Consider the following 17,903-nt stretch of genomic DNA (forward strand, 5'->3'; position numbering starts at 1 on the left):
AGAAACTGGGCCAAGCAAAAAGGGCATGAAATTTAGTATTTTTCATTTAGCAATGAATTAAAAAAAAAAGTTTGACTGAAGCAACATGCAAACTAATACCCTGTCCACACTAGGGATTTTGTACCGATACGAAACTACTTTCGTACCGCAACACCTGTCCACACTAGCAACTATACCGGTACTGTAGCGGTACGAAACCCACAAATGTATGGGTTTCGTACCGGTACTGTAGCGCTTCGCTGTAGTGTGGACAGATGAAGCGGCTCTGTATCGATACAAATATAATGCGCAAGTGCAATGAACCATTCCTACGTCTTCCGGGTTATTCATACAATACAATACGCCCGTGCTTTCCAGCTGTAAATAAAACGTCAAAATGGCTCAAAACGACCGTGGAGCTACATGGAGCAAAGAAAGGGGGGAGAAAGGGGGAGGGAGGGAGGGGGAAAGAGGGAGGAAGAAAGGAGGAAGAGGGGAAAAGGGAGAGAAAGTGAGGGGAAGAGAAGGGAAGAGGGAGAAAGTGAGGGGGGAGAACTGCCTCGCGCGTTTTATACGATTCGACTGAATAAATGACCACCAGAAATACAGACTGTACACTGACAACAAAAAGCGCACAAACGTTGTTTCATCCGCCATATTCTCGGAAGGAAGTTACTCAGTAACCACGGAAACATTTTGGCACGCGCATTTCAACTACCGTGAAAGAAAACCGCAAACATTTCTCGCTAGTGTGGACAGATACACTAAACTGTACCGGTATACTTTGTATCGATACAGTTATACCACTTTCGTACCGGTATAAGTGTGAACACAGCTTAAGTTAATACTGAATAGCTTTTCATTTAGATTTGAACAGTCAAGTCTTTGGGGGTAAACTTACAGACAGCTTTTACACATGAATAGGTCAGTGTTGTTTCATTCAGGTTTAATGCCTGACCGTTAGCTGTAAACATGAAGTGACTCCTCACTTAGAATAGGGATGTAATGATGTTATTACCAAAAACACACATTTTCCTATTCTTTATCAACATAAATATGCTTTAAAAAATTAATTAAATAAAAAGTTTAATTTTCTTAATAACCAACAATAATTATTTGGTCACATTTGTAAAGGTTGGAGTAAAATATAAAATCGCTTATTAACTAAAATATTCATTTCATTAAAAATGGAAAGTTTAACAAATAAGTCTTTGCTTAATAAACTTATGAACATTTGTACTACCTCTATTTGCTTCAGCTTTCAGCAGTCTGTAAAACGAGAACTCCAATTTCTTGTTAAATCTATTTGTATAGTCAGTTGCACAACAGCTCTTTCCCATTTTAGATGTTTTTTGTGCGTTTTCACAGCATTAGTGCTGTGTTACTTACATCAACAGTCAAGTCACATGCATTCACACTATTTTACGTTATTACACCTTGTGCTGTTTGAGGCCCTGGTCACACTACAGCTCACGATGGGTTTGTGAATACTTGATGATGAAAAATTGGTAGCATTGCCACCAAACGTTTGAAGCATGGTACGTGTTCTCCAAGCTTCACAAGTTTTTTGTTGCATCTCCACCTCGTGAGTGACCAAAAACGTCGCGGAAAATTTCAATGCATGCATTGAAATTTGGTGGCGATATTTTCATCTGCAAACTAAGCAGCGAATACTCTCAGATGGGTTTGGGAATATTTCTCGAAGCTCAGGGAACCTTCATCGGGCCTCTTGAGATGTATTGGTCTCGAATCCATATCCCCAATGCTCGCAGGAGCGTCATCAATACAGCGTCTCAGCATAGCCTAACCTTCGCCGAGACTTAAAAACTGCATTTACATTCAGGGACCCGGTCATTATGGGGAAACGCCTGATGCTGATCTGAGTACAATCAGCATACGCAAGCTGTTTCTACAGAGACTTTGTGAAGTATTCGGTCAGGTACACGGCGGTAGATGGATCTAAGTGCAGGAAGAGTGTTTATTAGCAGGCACGATATTTACAAAAGCAAACCATGAGGCAAGGTTAGAGTAACAAAACACAAATGAAACCAAAAGCAAAACATAAAGCAGATGTTTTAACCAGTCATAAACATGGCTAGAGACAAACATGACAGTGATAACACTTTGCAAATTCTCTGTGAAAACAGCTTCCTTATCTGCACATGTTGATTGCGCTCAAATCAGCATCAGGTGTTTCCCATAATGACCGGGTCCCAAGAGCGTGAGTGCACGGCCGCTTGAGCTGTGCCAGAATCAAGTGCGCGAAGGTGTGATAGTCAAATGTTCGCCTGCTGTGTGACCACAACTTTTAGCTCACCTTTATATTCAGCGTTCAGGACAGCCAGTATATCGCATTGCAAAACGCGACCCAATTTTGAAGAATTGCTAATCAATTTCCCCAGTGTATCGCATGGAAATGCAATGCAAAAAATTGGCCAGCTTCTCTAAGAAAATTAAGCCTTCCTTATTTCCTAACATTCCCAGGGTAACTGGGTTAGCCAGTCGCTGATTGTCCAGCGGGGGATGGACGAATGAATGAATGAATGAATAAATAAATAAATAAAATACAGACAGACTACGGTTTTCCGCGATCGTGCTAAATAGACGGAAACCATGGAATCCAGTATTTGAAACTGAATGTCTAAAAAGTTTATTTGCACGAATTAAAGCTAAAATTTTTGTATCAGATAAGCCATTATGGTGTCGGACTTCGTCTTTAACTTTGTTGGAGCATTATAACCTTTAAGCATAAATATACATGTTATTTACCAGCTGGGAGGTCCGTATCATGAAATACCGTGACCGAGGTCTTGAAAGTACTGAGCGAGGCCCTCTGGGCCGAGGTCAGTATTCAAGGCCGAGGTCACGGTATTTCACCATACACACGGACCTTAAGCTGGTAAATAACATATATTTTTTTCTTTTTACCAAATTCTAACAGAAAACGAGAGCGCCTGAAAGGGAAAACCGAGCCAAGGCGAGCCTCCATTCTGAATCCTCATTCACGGCTGTAATGCAAATGGCTTCCTCCTCCATATACAAGTGCACTTCCATGGCAGGAAAAAAACTACATTTTGCCACCTATGTAGTCCCCTATTTATACAAAATTGGATTCAGGATTCATTCAGGATTCAGCCATGTTTTTGCTCGGCTTCAGCAAGTTAGAGGTTTTTAGCTTTCTCCTGAAATGTTTTCTTTTATTTCTTCTTCCTCAGGGTAGTAAAACTCGCTTTCGCTGTGAACACTGTCGTTATCGTTATCCATGCTGTAAAATTAATGCTATTCTCCTGAGAAATGCGAAAATAAATGTTGACAAAAATTGCTACCATGTTGTTTGTTGTTGTGAACGAGCGAGTTGCCAGAGGTCCATAACCGGGGTCCGTATTGTAAGATACAGACCCGCTCGCCAGCCAATCAGAGCACAAGATTTGATGGAATCCGGACCGCGGAAAAAAAAAAATAGCATTATTCATGAAATTTAGAAGTACGCCAAAACCTTTTTTAACATTACTCAGAACTCTTGATCACAAAATTAGCTTTAAAATGAGAGCACAAATAGATGACATTCCTAGCTGGATATGAGGTAATGTGTAATGACCAAAAATGGGTCCGAAAGCTTGCTGTAGTAGTCGTACCATTACATTTGCATATTAGCACAAATGATATAAAGGCTCACTGCAGTAAAACATTGTAAACTTGTCATAAGACTCATGTCTTTATTTTCTGTCACTTGCACATTTACTACTTAATATATATTGAAACAAACGCTACACAAAATTACTATTGTGTAGCATTTTTTTGCTACCAAAAAAATTAAATAAATAAAGGTTATCTTGAACGCTGTTTATACTACCATGCATCGTCACCAAAATGCCTTATTGTGACCGCGGCTTAAACAACGCAATTGCATCCAGGGAAAAACTAAGATGATTCCCCCCAATCAATTCAAATTGTCATAAATTTGTATCATGATTTGTTACTGCATGATATATCGTTACATGCCTAACTTTGAACAATGCAACACTTTTGTGGCAAAAAAACTCCCTGAACATTGGTCCCTTTTTTTATTTTACCCAGAGTGTATCAAGTGAAAAAGAAAACACTAAAATCATGACATTTCTGGTGAAAGATGTTTAAATAAAAACTATTGGAAACTGCTAGATTCTAACCACCATATAGCTGTTGGGACTGCTTCAGCTGCACCCTTATCCCCCTCCCTTACCTGAGATCGCTAACTGTTGAATCTTGAACTGAATGTTCAGGCTGGGATTTTCCTCTGGTTTCGGCGCGCCTAACTGCAAGCTCAGACTTCCTTTTAAATTTGGCAGTTTTTGTTGGGTCAGTTTGCCGATGTCCCACACCAAAATCTAGAACGCAGAAAAAAAATAAAAGTTTGATTAAATACAGGCAGAGGAAATCTTTCACAGGTATTAAATACTTTCCTTGCACAAACACATTTTGAGACAGTAATCCACGCCTTCATAACATCTCGGCTGGATTACTGTAATGCACTTTATTTTGGAGTTAGCCAGTCCTCCCTCGCACATCTCCAGCTGGTGCAAAATGCAGCCGCTCGCCTCCTAACTGGAGCATGTAAGAGGGAGCACATAACTCCCATCCTGGCCTCCCTCCACTGGCTGCCTGTGCACTTTAGAGTCCATTTTAAGATTCTTTTATTTGTTTTTAAGTCTTTAAATGGTCTCGCCCCCCCTTACTTCTCTGAGCTCCTTCAACCCTACGCTCCTGCTCAGTGCCTCAGGTCAGCTGACTTGCTGCTCCTGGAGTTACCGAGGTCCAAACGGAAGCTCAGAGGGGACAGAGCTTTCTCCACTGCTGCTCCAAAATTATGGAACGGGCTACCATTGCACATTAGGCAAGCTTCCTCACTGTCCATTTTTAAAACTAGTCTTAAAACCCATTTTTACTCCTTGGCTTTTAACTCCTCATGAGACTCTGCTCTTGCTTTAGTGTTTTATGGTTTGCTTTTATTTATTGTTTTATTGTTTCTAATTGCATTTAAAAACAATGAAACAACTGTTTGACTGTTTTTATTTATTTCATTGCTTTTAATTGTTTTATGTCTTTTATGTACAGCACCTTGTTTTCAACTACGGTTGTTTTAAAGTGCTATATAAATAAAAGTTGAGTTGAGTTGGGTTGACTAATCTGGGAACATTGGGAAAACATTCATATGCATGCCTGAGCGACACTCGCCTCCAACATGCTGTAGCTGTAACAGTGAAAAGAAGTGTCAACCGTAACATGAAAACAGTTCCACATTCAAAAAAATAATTGACCCTAAAAAATAGACTTTATGTAATTTAATCACATGACAATTTTCCATGTAATTCTATCACATAAACTTTAAGTAAATGCCGAGCTTTATGGTACACGTTTCAACCATGTTAAGGTAACGCAAATAAATTACATAATGGTTATGGATTTTTTTTAAATAAACCTTATGTGGATAAATGGACTCAATGTTTTTTTAAGATATTTTTTGGGCTTTTTTTCAGCTTTATTATTGGATAGGACAGTGCAGAGACAGGAAATGACCAGGAGAGAGAGACGGGGAGGGATCAGGAAATGACCTCGGGTCAGAATCGAACCCAGGTCCCCGGATTTATGGTATGGCGCCTTATCCACCTAAGCCACGACGCCCCCGTGAGTCAATGGCGAAATTAAAATGATTTTTTGATTCCGCTTGAATTGTGACATGAATTTCACATATCGTGTTTCTGAAATTTTAAATATAATTATTTGTACCAATAAGGTCACGATTTAGTAGGAAGAAGTTTGACACAATGACTGAAAATGTTGCCACCTGCCATCTACTGTGCGGGAGTGTGATGTGCATGTCAGTCCCTACGAGATCTCATCAAGTATACATGATTTGTTTAGATATAGTTCGTAGTAGGCCAGTTCAAATAGCGTTTATAAGATTTAATTGAATATATTTTCAATTTTATAAACTTTACTTAAATTTTGTGTGTAACTATTTCTTAATATTTACCTGGACCAAGAATCTTTTTTTTGAGTGCAGGACACACGCCTGGGAAAACCTTTCATATGGTCCAGTTCTCTATTGTCATGCGGTTCTGAAAGCTACAGGTTTTCCTGAATTAAAACATGTTACTCCTTTGCTAGAAATCACATTTAGCTAGTAACTTTGGACATCTTTGCTTGACTGCAGTGTTTCTTAACCTGTCTCTGTACACCTGATGTTTGTTAGTCATAGCAAGATTATGCAGTAAATAAAAACAACTGATGAAATACATTAGGTTTTTTTTAACCTGATTTTCAAAAATGTTTTCTCAGAGTGCCACATAAAAATATTGCATTTCTATTTGTCTCATCACTTCAGTGCGGCTTCACCTTGGTGACCGGGTCGTAGGTGTAGGTGCCCTGAGTTGCTACGAGATTGGCACTGAGCACCACTTTCGGCATGTGTATCGTGACTCCCACACATTCAACAATCTTCCCCATGGTCTGCTTCGGACCCACTGTGATGTCCAGCCTCCCAGAGGATCCAGTCTCAAAGAAGTTGATATTCTGTCTCACGTATACTGGGATTGCTACCAAACTAAGAGGGGAAAAAAAAAAAAGGTCACTCAATTAATTGTGCCATGACAGCTGATTTTGATTGAGGTCTGAGAATGGCGCTTACTTTTGTGCAGTCACGTGATAAGAAATGAGCCGGAAGTTTCCGTCGGGGGGGATGAAGGACAGAACTCGCTCGGACTCCCATCTCTTGAAGCGGACACACGGGTGGAAGCTCACATCGTCCAACAGCCTGGGGTTCTGCAGGGGGAAAATGGGAACAAATGGATATCCTGCTTCTCTCCCCAATAGAAGAGAGCCAAAAGCTACAGGAAACGATTCATGAGCAAAGGCTGGATAAATTAAATTTATTAGCTAATCCACCGGGCACTCAAAAGCTCCAGTGTGCTGGTCAGTTCTATCCATTACTGGTTGCCTGGAAACCTAACTGACTAACGTAATAATGTGTGGTGAGTGAGTGAACTCTATTAAGGGAAACAAACAGGTTATGAATTTGCAGGAAGGGGACGACTGTGTGGCCACATCATTATCCTGTCCTGAGAAAGATCACAAAATTATTACTGCGAGTACAGCCTCGACAAAAACGTCAGTATGAGTTGTGGTGTTGTGGACTCATCACAAGTCAAAACTGAGTCTGACAAGCGTCTTAATTTTCTCTTAAGGTTAACCGTGTGTAGCAAACGGCACAGTTGTATCATGGCTTGAAAAGTCTGTCTCCCATCTGTGCACACCAAATTCAAGTTCAAGTCAACTTTATTGTCAGTTTCTTCATATGCACAGGTCATACAAGGAAATTGAAATTGCGTTTCTCTCTATCCCATGCAAAGACATAGACAGACATAGGACTGACATTAACAAGACAGACATTAAAGTGCAAGACAGGACCAATAACAGTGTAACAAGCAATAAGTAAAATAATGATAAAAAAAAATTTGAAACATTTAACATTTAGAAAAATAATCTAGGCTAAAGACAGGAAGATAAGAACAAGACTAGTATACAAGACACAGTACAGTACAGTCCAGGGCAGTCCAGTTGAGGTTATCATAGTAGCAGCATATGGTAAGTTGTTATATTGCAGGGCCCAAGGCAGTTAGTCCACTTAGTTAAAAAAAAAAAAAAAACACTTTTACAAAATGGTGAGTGGGGTTTATTTTCTTTCTCAAGATGTTGCCCATTTGTGCGTTAGGAAACTACAAATTTAAGCCCCCCCTAAGATCAACTGTGAGCTACTGCTCACTTGCGTATCCCCTTACTCTCGCTTATATCAGAATGCAAGCAATCGAAGGAATAGGACACTTATTATGAATGCTGACTTCAACAAATAATTAACCCAGAAACAAGTAAGTAAAGAGTAGTGTTCTCCCCAGGGATTTCAGACAGCATCCTGGTAAACTGTCATTTTGAAATAGAGTCAAAATCCACGCTATATGTTGCGTAAACACATTCAGTTGGTAAACAGGAAGCCGATGTGGGACAGACCTGAAAACAGTATACATGGTATAGAACCCCAAGCTGAAGCTCAGTACCAAATATCAAGCAGTTGTGATTTGTAGTTACTGAGAAAAGTGTTACGAAAAGTTTGTAAATCCACACTGTGTGTTTCGTAAATACATTAAGTTGGTAAACAGGAAGTCGATGTGCGACAGACCTGAAAATGGTATACACGGTATAGAACCATACATGGGTCTGTGTCAGAAACTGGGTACTGTGGGGGTACCCCACTAAACATACTCTCAGTCAATAAACTGTACGGTTTTGAATGGTGATGTTGGTTTTAATTTGAAATGAAATGATGAAAGAAATAATACAGATAAAACTAAATCTTTGATGTGAATACTCTATTCAGAATTTGGCAAAAATTCTGCAAATTTGTGGAAAAATGGCGGCTTGATCTGGGACATGATAAATGGTTGACTATGTTGTGTTCCCTTCAAAAGGTTGTAGTCCACTGAAAAGTCTACAGTTATCACTAATTGTATTTTAAGTCGTAACTTTATACACCTAAGGATTGGTGCGCTCACAGAATAACTGTAATAAAACATCATGCAAAATATTTGATCACTGTTGTAACTCCATTTTCCGCAGACCCAAAACCAATACGATCGTGTGTTTTGATCTAAACGGAAAGCCTCAGGGTCGAGGTCACTACCTCACCAAAAGTAGTAACTTAAAATCACTACGCCATAGAAAAATTGTTATAAATCTGCGATTTTGTTTTTTAAAACGAAAACTGAAAGTTAGGTATAGAATGTTTTTCTTACAGAATATGTTACGATGGTAGCTGGTCTTGTATGAATTTCTGAGCTATAAAATGAGTTGTGGTCTATTTTTTACCGTAGCGTGTTATTTGTGTGCGGGGAAGGACACACATTAACAATTTGCATGTGTAGAATGGAATTTTCCACTCCAGCAGTTAGAAGTTGATCGTGCTTCCATTTGCGGTCTTTCTGTTACGCGAGTGATCTGTTCGGACGTTATCACTGAAAAGGTGAGTTTTGACAGTTTTATTTTGTTTTAGTCTTGCAGTATAAGGCAATAGAAGGTTTCTTTTTCATCTTTACTTTCATATTTCGTAGTGTTTGCGTATTTTTGGCCAATATTTTGCAACGATGGTCAATTTAGATCGAACTTTTGATAGACTCTCCGGCCAGTTATTTTGCCCCGCCCTTGCCTCGCGCTTTGTCCGGTGCGGTAGTGATGTCCCGTTGCTCGTGCGCCGCAGCAGAGACCCGCGCGACCTTCAGCCGGTACAGTCGCTGTTCTTTTACGCTGTTCCCCCCCCACTCCAAATCTGTCCCTCTGAGTTACATGGAGTCAACAGGAAATCTTTTGGTGGAGACGGTGTGGACCTCGACTGGCTATCGTAGCCTGCAGGGAATCGGCCGTCAGACATTCTGTCGCATGTCCCAGACCCGGTGAAATGTAACTGAATTGTCTTGGCCAGGCCTAAGGGTCCCATCTGCATCTCATCATTGGTGAGGAGTGTGCTCCCATCACCCAATCAAGCATCCAGCCAGAGCAGGTCATGATATATTTTTTTTTTACCATATTAACATGCCATTGTGTGTCATGCCTGATGTAAAGACTCTCGTCTCTGCGAGCCTACCACACAGATTTAATACTTGTCATTTTTAGGGCATACCTAACAACATGTTTTCTTTCTCTCTCCCCCCCCCCCCCCCCTCTGTCCCTCTGAGTTACATGTTGATCCTGGGATTGAGATGCTGGCCTCTTCTGCCCCTCGGACCTGCTTGATCCATCCTGGTGCCCTGTGTCTGGTCGGAGTTTTATCGCCCCACTCCTGTGAAGGACGGCCCCATGAGGACAGTTGAGGGTTATACCTGTTAAAACTGTTAATATTATAGTCAGGCTGTCTGTTGTTGCCCAAATGAGGATGGGTTCCCTTTTGAGTCTGGTTCCTCTCGAGGTTTCTTCCTCATGTCGTCTGAGGGAGTTTTTCCTTGCCACCGTCGCCACAGGCTTGCTCATTGGGGATAGATTAGGGATAAAATTAGCTCATGTTTTAAGTCGTTCAAATTCTGTAAAGCTGCTTTGCGACAATGTTTATTGTTAAAAGCGCTGTACAAATAAACTTGATTTGATTTGAAACTTGATTTTACCAGCGCCGTTATTCTCATCTTTCCGGTGTGTTCTTGATTTTTCCATTGTGTCCTATTTCGCCATATCAAATACCCAAAATGTATCATATTATTCATATTTAAGTGAATAATCAATTCAGTCATCATAACTTGGCATTTTTAACCCAAGCAATCAAAAAGAGGAAATTTATTCAATATTTTCGCTCATCTGTGAAGGAGGGGCTTTAATTCTTCATGATGTAGTTATTTTATATGTAAATCAATTTTACAAAAGCATTTGAACTGTAATCAAAAAAGTTTTCCACAATGGAGGCCAGATCAAGCAAGATACTATCTTTATTTTTTACTAAACAAGACAAAATAAACATTGTTTGGTAAATGCAAAAAAAAAAAAAGTAAAATTAGAACATTTTTTTTTGACCAGAATGTCCGAAATGAGAGACCAGTTTCTGAGACGGACCCACACGTCACCCTTTAGTTCCCCATGCCCTTACAAAATCTGTACTTTTCTCTTACATACACCCATGAGCCCTTATACACAAGAAAAAATTCCAATATATAATCCAAAGCACCGACTGTTTTATTCCACATTATACACTCCTATTGTAATAGGCATATTTATCACACTGCACCAAGTTAAAGGGATCAAATAAGCGTGTACTGAATAAAAAGAAATTTTAGATCCCAGAGAAAACAACTGAATTAAAAAGGACTATATGTACAGTCAAGTAAACAATTATCTACTAAAGAGAATGACTGAACTATACACTTAATTATTTAATATACATTGTATCAGTAATGCCAGAATTATTGATGTAAATTTTGCAAATAAAATGTATTAATATTAAATAAGTCATAAAAATTACACAAAGTTCTATTTGACAAGTGTTGACATCACCTACAATATTACATTCCACCAAAGAAAATTACTTGAAATATAACAGCAGTACTAAGTAGGTATGTTAATTAAAATAGTAGGTTACATGTAATAAATTATATATATCACGTCAAACAGTAAATGAAGGTTAGTAAAAGTTCCATGTGAGAAAAAAAGTGTTGACACCACAAGCAGTGTTCGATCCAACTAAAGATGACTGAACCACATCAAGTATATTATGTAAACAAGGAGAAGTGAAAATATTAATAAATTATGAAGTTAAATTGAAAATCTTCCCAGTAATTTATAACAAGAATTTAAATCTTATTCCTTTTTGGAGTGTTCTTTGCTGTACAAAGATGTTGCAGATTTGGCACTAGCTATAATCTCACTGCTTGGGTCGCAGTTGTAGCTCCTCATCACAGTTCATTTTAATTTGCAGATATGCAGTTAATGTGTCTGCAGCCAGATTTTTTCTGTCCTCAGTATGAATTTTCCTAACCAATGAAAAAGCCCTCTCACTATCTGCATTGCTATATGGGATGCACTGCAAAGCAGTAAAAAGTTGTTTCAGCATTGGAAACCTGGCAACACCCAGAGCAGTTTTTACATCGAACACCTTTCCCCAATATACATCTATTATTTTCCTGGTCAATAAAAGAAAATCAGAGCACGGCAAACATGCAGATGGTGTTAAATTGCTTCCATCTCCTACTACACATTTTAGGCCAAGTTTACATTAGACCGTATCTGTCTCGTTTTCTTCGCGGATGCACTGTCCGTTTACATTAAAACGCCTGGAAACGCCGGGAAACGGGAATCCGCCAGGGTCCACGTATTCAATCCAGATCGTGTCAGCTCCGGTGCTGTGTAAACATTGAGAATACGCGGATACGCTGTGCTGAGCTCTAGCTGGCGTCTCATTGGACAACGTCACTGTGACATCCACCTTCCTGATTCGCTGGCGTTGGTCATGTGACGCGACTGCTGAAAAACGGCGCGGACTTCCGCCTTGTATCACCTTTCATTAAAGAGTATAAAAGTATGAAAATACTGCAAATACTGATGCAAATATTGCCCATTGTGTAGTTATGATTGTCTTTAGGCTTGCCATCCTTCCACTTGCAAGTGGTAAGTGACGCGCATACCCGACATGCACTGAGATCTCACACACAGCGGCTCAGTCCCGAATCACAGCTTGTGCACTTCACTCGCGCGCTCTGTGAGCTGCGCAGGGCCGGAGTGCGCACCCTCCAGAGGGCACTCGCTGTTCAGGGCGGAGTGATTTGGAGCGCAGGATGCCTGCGGAGCCGAGCGTATCCGTGTACTGGCGTTGCTGTGTGCACGCGAATCGTGTATTGGCGTTGCTGTGTGCACACTAATCGTTTTAAAAACGTTAATCTGATGATCCGCTGATACGGTCTAATGTAAACCCCACCTTAGAGACAGGTTACCAACGGTCATTACCACCATTACTCTTCATTCAATACTTTTCCAGTTTACTGACGACTGATGGTAGTAACGGGTGTTGGTCATCTGTGTCTACATATAATGTCTACCAGCGATGAAAATGTTTAGGGAAGCGATACCAGAGATCGCCGGGTAACTACAGTTGCCGTTGTATAAATGACGACTCCCAGTATCGCCTCCCTAAATTATCATGATAATGGAGAAGTTTTCCTACATGCAAACAGTAAAAACTTATTTTAAAAAAAAAATGCTTGCCTGTGTAGTCTTTGAATCGAGAAACTTTTTTTTTTTTTTCGCTCACTGCAAAAAATGGTCTGCCACAGTCGGGGGGATGTTGCGTTCCACGAGAAATTGGCAGAACTTTTGCAGCCGTCACAGAAGTCTGGGAAATCCGAGCCAAACTTACTTAAATGACCAAGAAAACTTAGTGCAACTATAAAACCATATAAATCGAAAATAGTTCCGTTTCATTGGGCATGCGTGTTTGAAAAAATAAATGGTGGAGGCTAAGAAAATTCTCTCGGAGTAATGGAAAAAAAAAATCTCTGATACAAAACGTAATTTTCCCGTATGAAAATCAGTGTACGCTGTATTAGCCAAAAAATTGCATTTTTCCCGTACAAAATACGGGGAAACCGTATAACTCGACATGTATGTAGAACCCCATGCTGAAGCTCGGTACCAAATATCAAGCAGTTGTGATTTGTAGCTGCTGAGAAAAGTGTTACGAAAAGTTTGTAAATCCACACTATATGTTTCGTAAATACATTAAGTCGGTAAACAGGAAGTCGATGTGCGACAGACCTGAAAACGGTATACAAGGTATAGAACCCCAAACTGAAGTTTGGTACCAAGTGGCTATGATTTGTGGTTGCTGAGAAGAAGGGTGTTTCGGACGGATGGATAGACAGACAAAGGTAAACCGGAATAACCTCCCTCCTTCAGAGCAGGGGTATGTATGTATGGATAAATAAATAAACTTTTTTTTTTTAAAACCACAGCACTTACCATAAACGAAAGTGTAAGATCAGGCATTCCTGAGAGCTTCACACAAGCATCAATCACTCCCTGGATTTCTGCAAACACTGTTGTGCCTGAAAGAACGGACACTACAAATAAACCCTGTGCACACTTTTGATATGTGGTACCGTATGTACAAAAATTACATCATTCAAATTCAGGAAAACTTTCTTGAATTGCAAAATGTAACCAATTATACCAGATTTATCCAGAATAGCATCGATTTCTTCCACCACATCAAAATAGGCCTCGTTGTTAGTGTATTTCACACCCACCCTCCTCCATGGGATAGTGGACAGCTGTCCAGTAGGGAGAGTCTCACCAACATTACTACTGCCTAACAGGAATACAGGTTAGAGAGAATGAATGAAAGAAAGATAAGGCAAGAACATACGAGTAATTTATTACTGAATATTTGGAATAGCATATTTTCGCATATTAACAGTGAGGAAACCTGACAATCACACTAGCAAGCCTCTCGCTTCCATTTTTGCAAGTCAAACAGTAAATAAGAACTAACTGTAGGTAGAAATTAAAGCTGTGAGTGGGGAACTGAAGAAATGTCAGACCACATGCACCATGAGTGGTCCAAAGACTCATTTGAGGCACTGGTTTGGATTTGTTGCTTTGCCGTGTCATACCCATTTGGCATAGAATAGAGAAAAATCTCTTCAAATGTCACTTCCACGTCACACACACGGAAAATGAAAGGTCAGCTGTTGCTTTGTCGCTTGCTCATGTGGATGTAGGAGAAGCTTGTGGAACTTGCACTGATCTCATTTGCTTTACTCGGCTCACCTAAAGGAGAATTTTCCAACCTCTACAGTACAAATATTACTGAAGTACACTGCAGTTACATATACTGTACAATTAAGAATATTTTCAGAAAACTGACAGTTTGATTCTGAATATATTCAAAGAAAAAACAAAACTCACTTCATTACAAAAGACACATGATCTTACCTGTGATGCTGTTGACCACAGAACGCAAAATGTTGGGAGGTTTAATAAGTTCTTTCAGGATGTTGGACTCCGTGGCCAGAGGGAAGCCATTATCCAGCATTTCTTCAAGGAGCTCATACACGATTACAACATTGTCCTTAATAGTAACTTCCGAGCATTCACCAAAATAATCCTGCATAAAGGTTCAGCATGGGCAGAGACCTTAAACAACTGTACACAGACAGAGTGTTGTCCAGAATGTTTCAAGTACCAATCCAAAAGTTTGGACACCCCTACTCATTCATAGGTTTTTCAGTATTTTGACTATTTTCTAGAACAATACTGAAAACGTCAAAACTAGGAAATAAAACATATGGAACATGTACGGAATTGTGCGTTAAACAAAACAGGTTTCATATTTTAGATTCTTCAGAGTAGCCACCGTTTACCTTGATGACGCTTTGCACACTACTGCCATTATCTTAACCAGCTTCATGAGGTAGTCACCTGGGATGCGTTTCAATTAATAGCTGTGCCTCATCAAAAGTTAATTAGTGCAATTTATTGCCTTCTTGACACGTTTGAGATCAAATAGTAAATAGCCCTATTCCACAACTGTAGTAATCCACATGATGTCAAGAACCGCTCAGCTAAGTCAAGAGAAACAACATCCATCATTACTTTATGACATTAAGTGATTTTTTTTTTTTATTAACAAACAATAAAGAAAAACCTTTGAATTAGAAAGCGTGTCCAAACTTTTGACTGGTACTGCATTTTAACTGGTTTCTACCTGAAACGTCTCAGCAACACGATGAAGAAATTCAATAACAAAGAGGGGGGGCACTTCTGCCTGGATGACAGAAACAAAAAAGATTTTCTCACGGTAGATATTAATGAGGTAGTGATGAGGCGTGCAGAGCACAGGAGGCACGTTATCTGGCTCCCCTGCCTTCTCTCGAGCTTCAAAAAAGTAATCGCAGACAGAGCGGCTTATCACACTCTTCCAGTGTTTTTCCAGGAATATGTCGCCAGTGCTATTAATCAGGAACAAGCTGTGAATCATGATGTGCACTGTGGGAATGAAAAGAGTGGAGATTAGATTATGTATGCAATTGCATTCAACTGCACTGGTGAAGCCGATGTGCTAGATGTTTGAAGAACTGTCACTTTTATATAATATTAGGTTAAAACATGGCTTTAATTCAATGCACGCTTGGCGCTCACAAAAAACAAACAACCTGCCATTTACCACAAATGTAAGACGTGCACAAATTTAGAAGATTTATTATTTTCCCAATGCGTTGCAAAATATCTGGAGAATTGAATTTAACGTGGGTGGTGTAGTGGTTAGCGCTGTCGCCTCACAGCAAGAAGGTCCAGGTTTGAGCCCCGTGGCCGGCGAGGGCCTTTCTGTGCGGAGTTTGCATGTTCTCCCCGTGTCCGCGTGGGTTTCCTCCGGGTGCTCCGGTTTCCCCCACAGTCCAAAGACATGCAGGTTAGGTTAACTGGTGACTCTAAATTGACCGTAGGTGTGAATGTGAGTGTGAATGGTTGTCTGTGTCTATGTGTCAGCCCTGTGATGACCTGGCGACTTGTCCAGGGTGTACCCCGCCTTTCGCCCGTAGTCAGCTGGGATAGGCTCCAGCTCGCCTGCGACCCTGTAGAACAGGATAAAGCGGCTACAGATAATGAGATGAGATGACTTTAACGTTCAGCAACAGGCTAAAGGATGGCACAGCATGTAGTATTGATCGTACAACTCCAGAGTCCCCGGTTCGATCCTGAGCTCTGATTACTGTCTATACAGAGCTTCTCGGTGTTTGAGTGAATTTCCTCCAGGTTCTCCAGTTTCCACTTAAGTAGTATTCTGTCTCACACCAAGTATTCCTGGGATCGGCTTCAGAGCCAACATAACCCTGACCAGGACAAAGCAGCTTCTCCCCCCCTTCCTCTCTCTCTCTCTCTCTACACACTGTTTTGCACTGTTATTGGAGATGCTTTAATCTCATTGTACATGTGTATAGTGACAATAAAGGCATTCTATTCTATTCTATATAAAGGAATGTTGTGTGAGTTTTCCAGGATTTCAGGACTGTGGGAACCGTGCATACGCACAAGACAGACAATAAACTTGGGATGTAATTATGATGTGAACTGATCTGAGTAATGGAATTCTCTTACACATTATTCTAGAAATCACTGAAGGTGAAAAACATGCTTAAAGATTAAACGTACAACAAACAGAGTTCCTGATTTGGCAGTAACTGCTCACTCTGATTCAGGAATCTGAAAATCAGAGACTAATGCAAATGTCCAGGCGCCTGCAACTGCAAATAATTTATCCTCATTATAAATAAGAAAGCAAACAAACAAACAAACAAACAAAGCAAGCTATGGGCACGAACAGCGTCTCTCTACCATCATTTATACTGCAAAACCCATGTAATGTTATCTATTAACATGACATTAACATTATAATAACATATCAGTTAAATATAAAAATCACTCTGCATTCCTCAATAATTTAATTAGTTCGTTATACTGGCTCGAGCTAAAAGTTGTGTTTGTTTAGCAGCTATATGCTGCTTTCTTAACTGTTCCTTCTCTGACTGTTACTAATTAAAGTGTTTCACGTTATACTAAAAAATAAAACAACAACAGAGATTAAAATATAACCTTTAAAAAAATTACCTTTTCTCTCCGAACCGTCTTGGAGAGAATAAAGTAAAAAGAAAAGTCTTCCGTGGCAGTATGGCAGTAGTTACAGCCCTCACAGGCTTGTTTCGTGAGATGCCTAAAAAAGTGCGCTTTCTAAATGATAATAAAAATAAAAATATTACATAAACACATCTATCAAAAACACACCATAGACTGGATTTAAAATCAAACTTATAGTGTTTATCAAGTCTGTCTAGTTTTAGCAAAAGTATAGAACATTTATCTGGCTGTTTCTGCTCCGGCAGTTATCAGGGCAGCTATAAAATATCAACGCTCGCCTGAGTAGGTCTCATCAATGTTGAGTCCCGAACAGATTCCTAAGTTATGAATAGTGCACTTCTTATAGTGTAGAAGAGTTTATTTCATACCCTGCTTAGTGAGCCTAGGTAGGGCTCAAGGTGGGGTTTAGGAACCGGATACTTTCACCGCGCTTTCTACCGCTGTTTCTCATTCAGATTTGCTCAAGCAAGCTGGCAGGGACGTGTTTTATTATTTTAGTATACAGTTAGAGAAGCCATGGCTACAGGAGAGCCCAAAAGTAAGAAAATCAAACTTGAGGAAAAGACAACCAGGTGAGTTCAGTATTGACAGTTTGCTGTACTGTGAAGAAGGGTTTTTTTTGTGTGTGTGCAGTATAAAGTGTCATGCGGTAGCTGCTGGAAATCATGTGCATTTCAGTTATCTGGCCTCTCCTTGGAAAGTCACGTTTGGTTGAGGAATGTTTTGGGTTT

General features: G+C 39.9%; 2 protein-coding genes across 2 annotated transcripts in view; one reads left to right on the top strand and one right to left on the bottom strand.

Moving 5' to 3' along the window:
• ap3m1 (adaptor related protein complex 3 subunit mu 1) overlaps positions 1-17,235 on the bottom strand; it is a 31,802-nt gene extending 14,567 nt beyond the window's left edge. Inside the window, exons 1-8 of the mRNA XM_060926115.1 lie at positions 17,146-17,235; positions 15,245-15,525; positions 14,473-14,644; positions 13,709-13,846; positions 13,498-13,583; positions 6,647-6,780; positions 6,355-6,562; positions 4,202-4,346 (exon numbers count right to left, since the gene is read on the bottom strand). Coding sequence (XP_060782098.1) covers positions 4,202-4,346; positions 6,355-6,562; positions 6,647-6,780; positions 13,498-13,583; positions 13,709-13,846; positions 14,473-14,644; positions 15,245-15,517 — 1,156 coding nt within the window. The 5' untranslated portion in view covers positions 15,518-15,525; positions 17,146-17,235. The remainder of the gene's footprint in view (positions 1-4,201; positions 4,347-6,354; positions 6,563-6,646; positions 6,781-13,497; positions 13,584-13,708; positions 13,847-14,472; positions 14,645-15,244; positions 15,526-17,145) is intronic.
• A 369-nt stretch (positions 17,236-17,604) lies between these two features.
• Positions 17,605-17,903, top strand: part of adka (adenosine kinase a) — a 242,793-nt gene continuing 242,494 nt past the window's right edge. The window contains exon 1 of the mRNA XM_060924777.1: positions 17,605-17,744. Coding sequence (XP_060780760.1) covers positions 17,689-17,744 — 56 coding nt within the window. The 5' untranslated portion in view covers positions 17,605-17,688. The remainder of the gene's footprint in view (positions 17,745-17,903) is intronic.

The sequence above is a fragment of the Neoarius graeffei genome, chromosome 7, assembly GCF_027579695.1.
Source record: "Neoarius graeffei isolate fNeoGra1 chromosome 7, fNeoGra1.pri, whole genome shotgun sequence".
Lineage (NCBI taxonomy): Eukaryota > Metazoa > Chordata > Actinopteri > Siluriformes > Ariidae > Neoarius > Neoarius graeffei.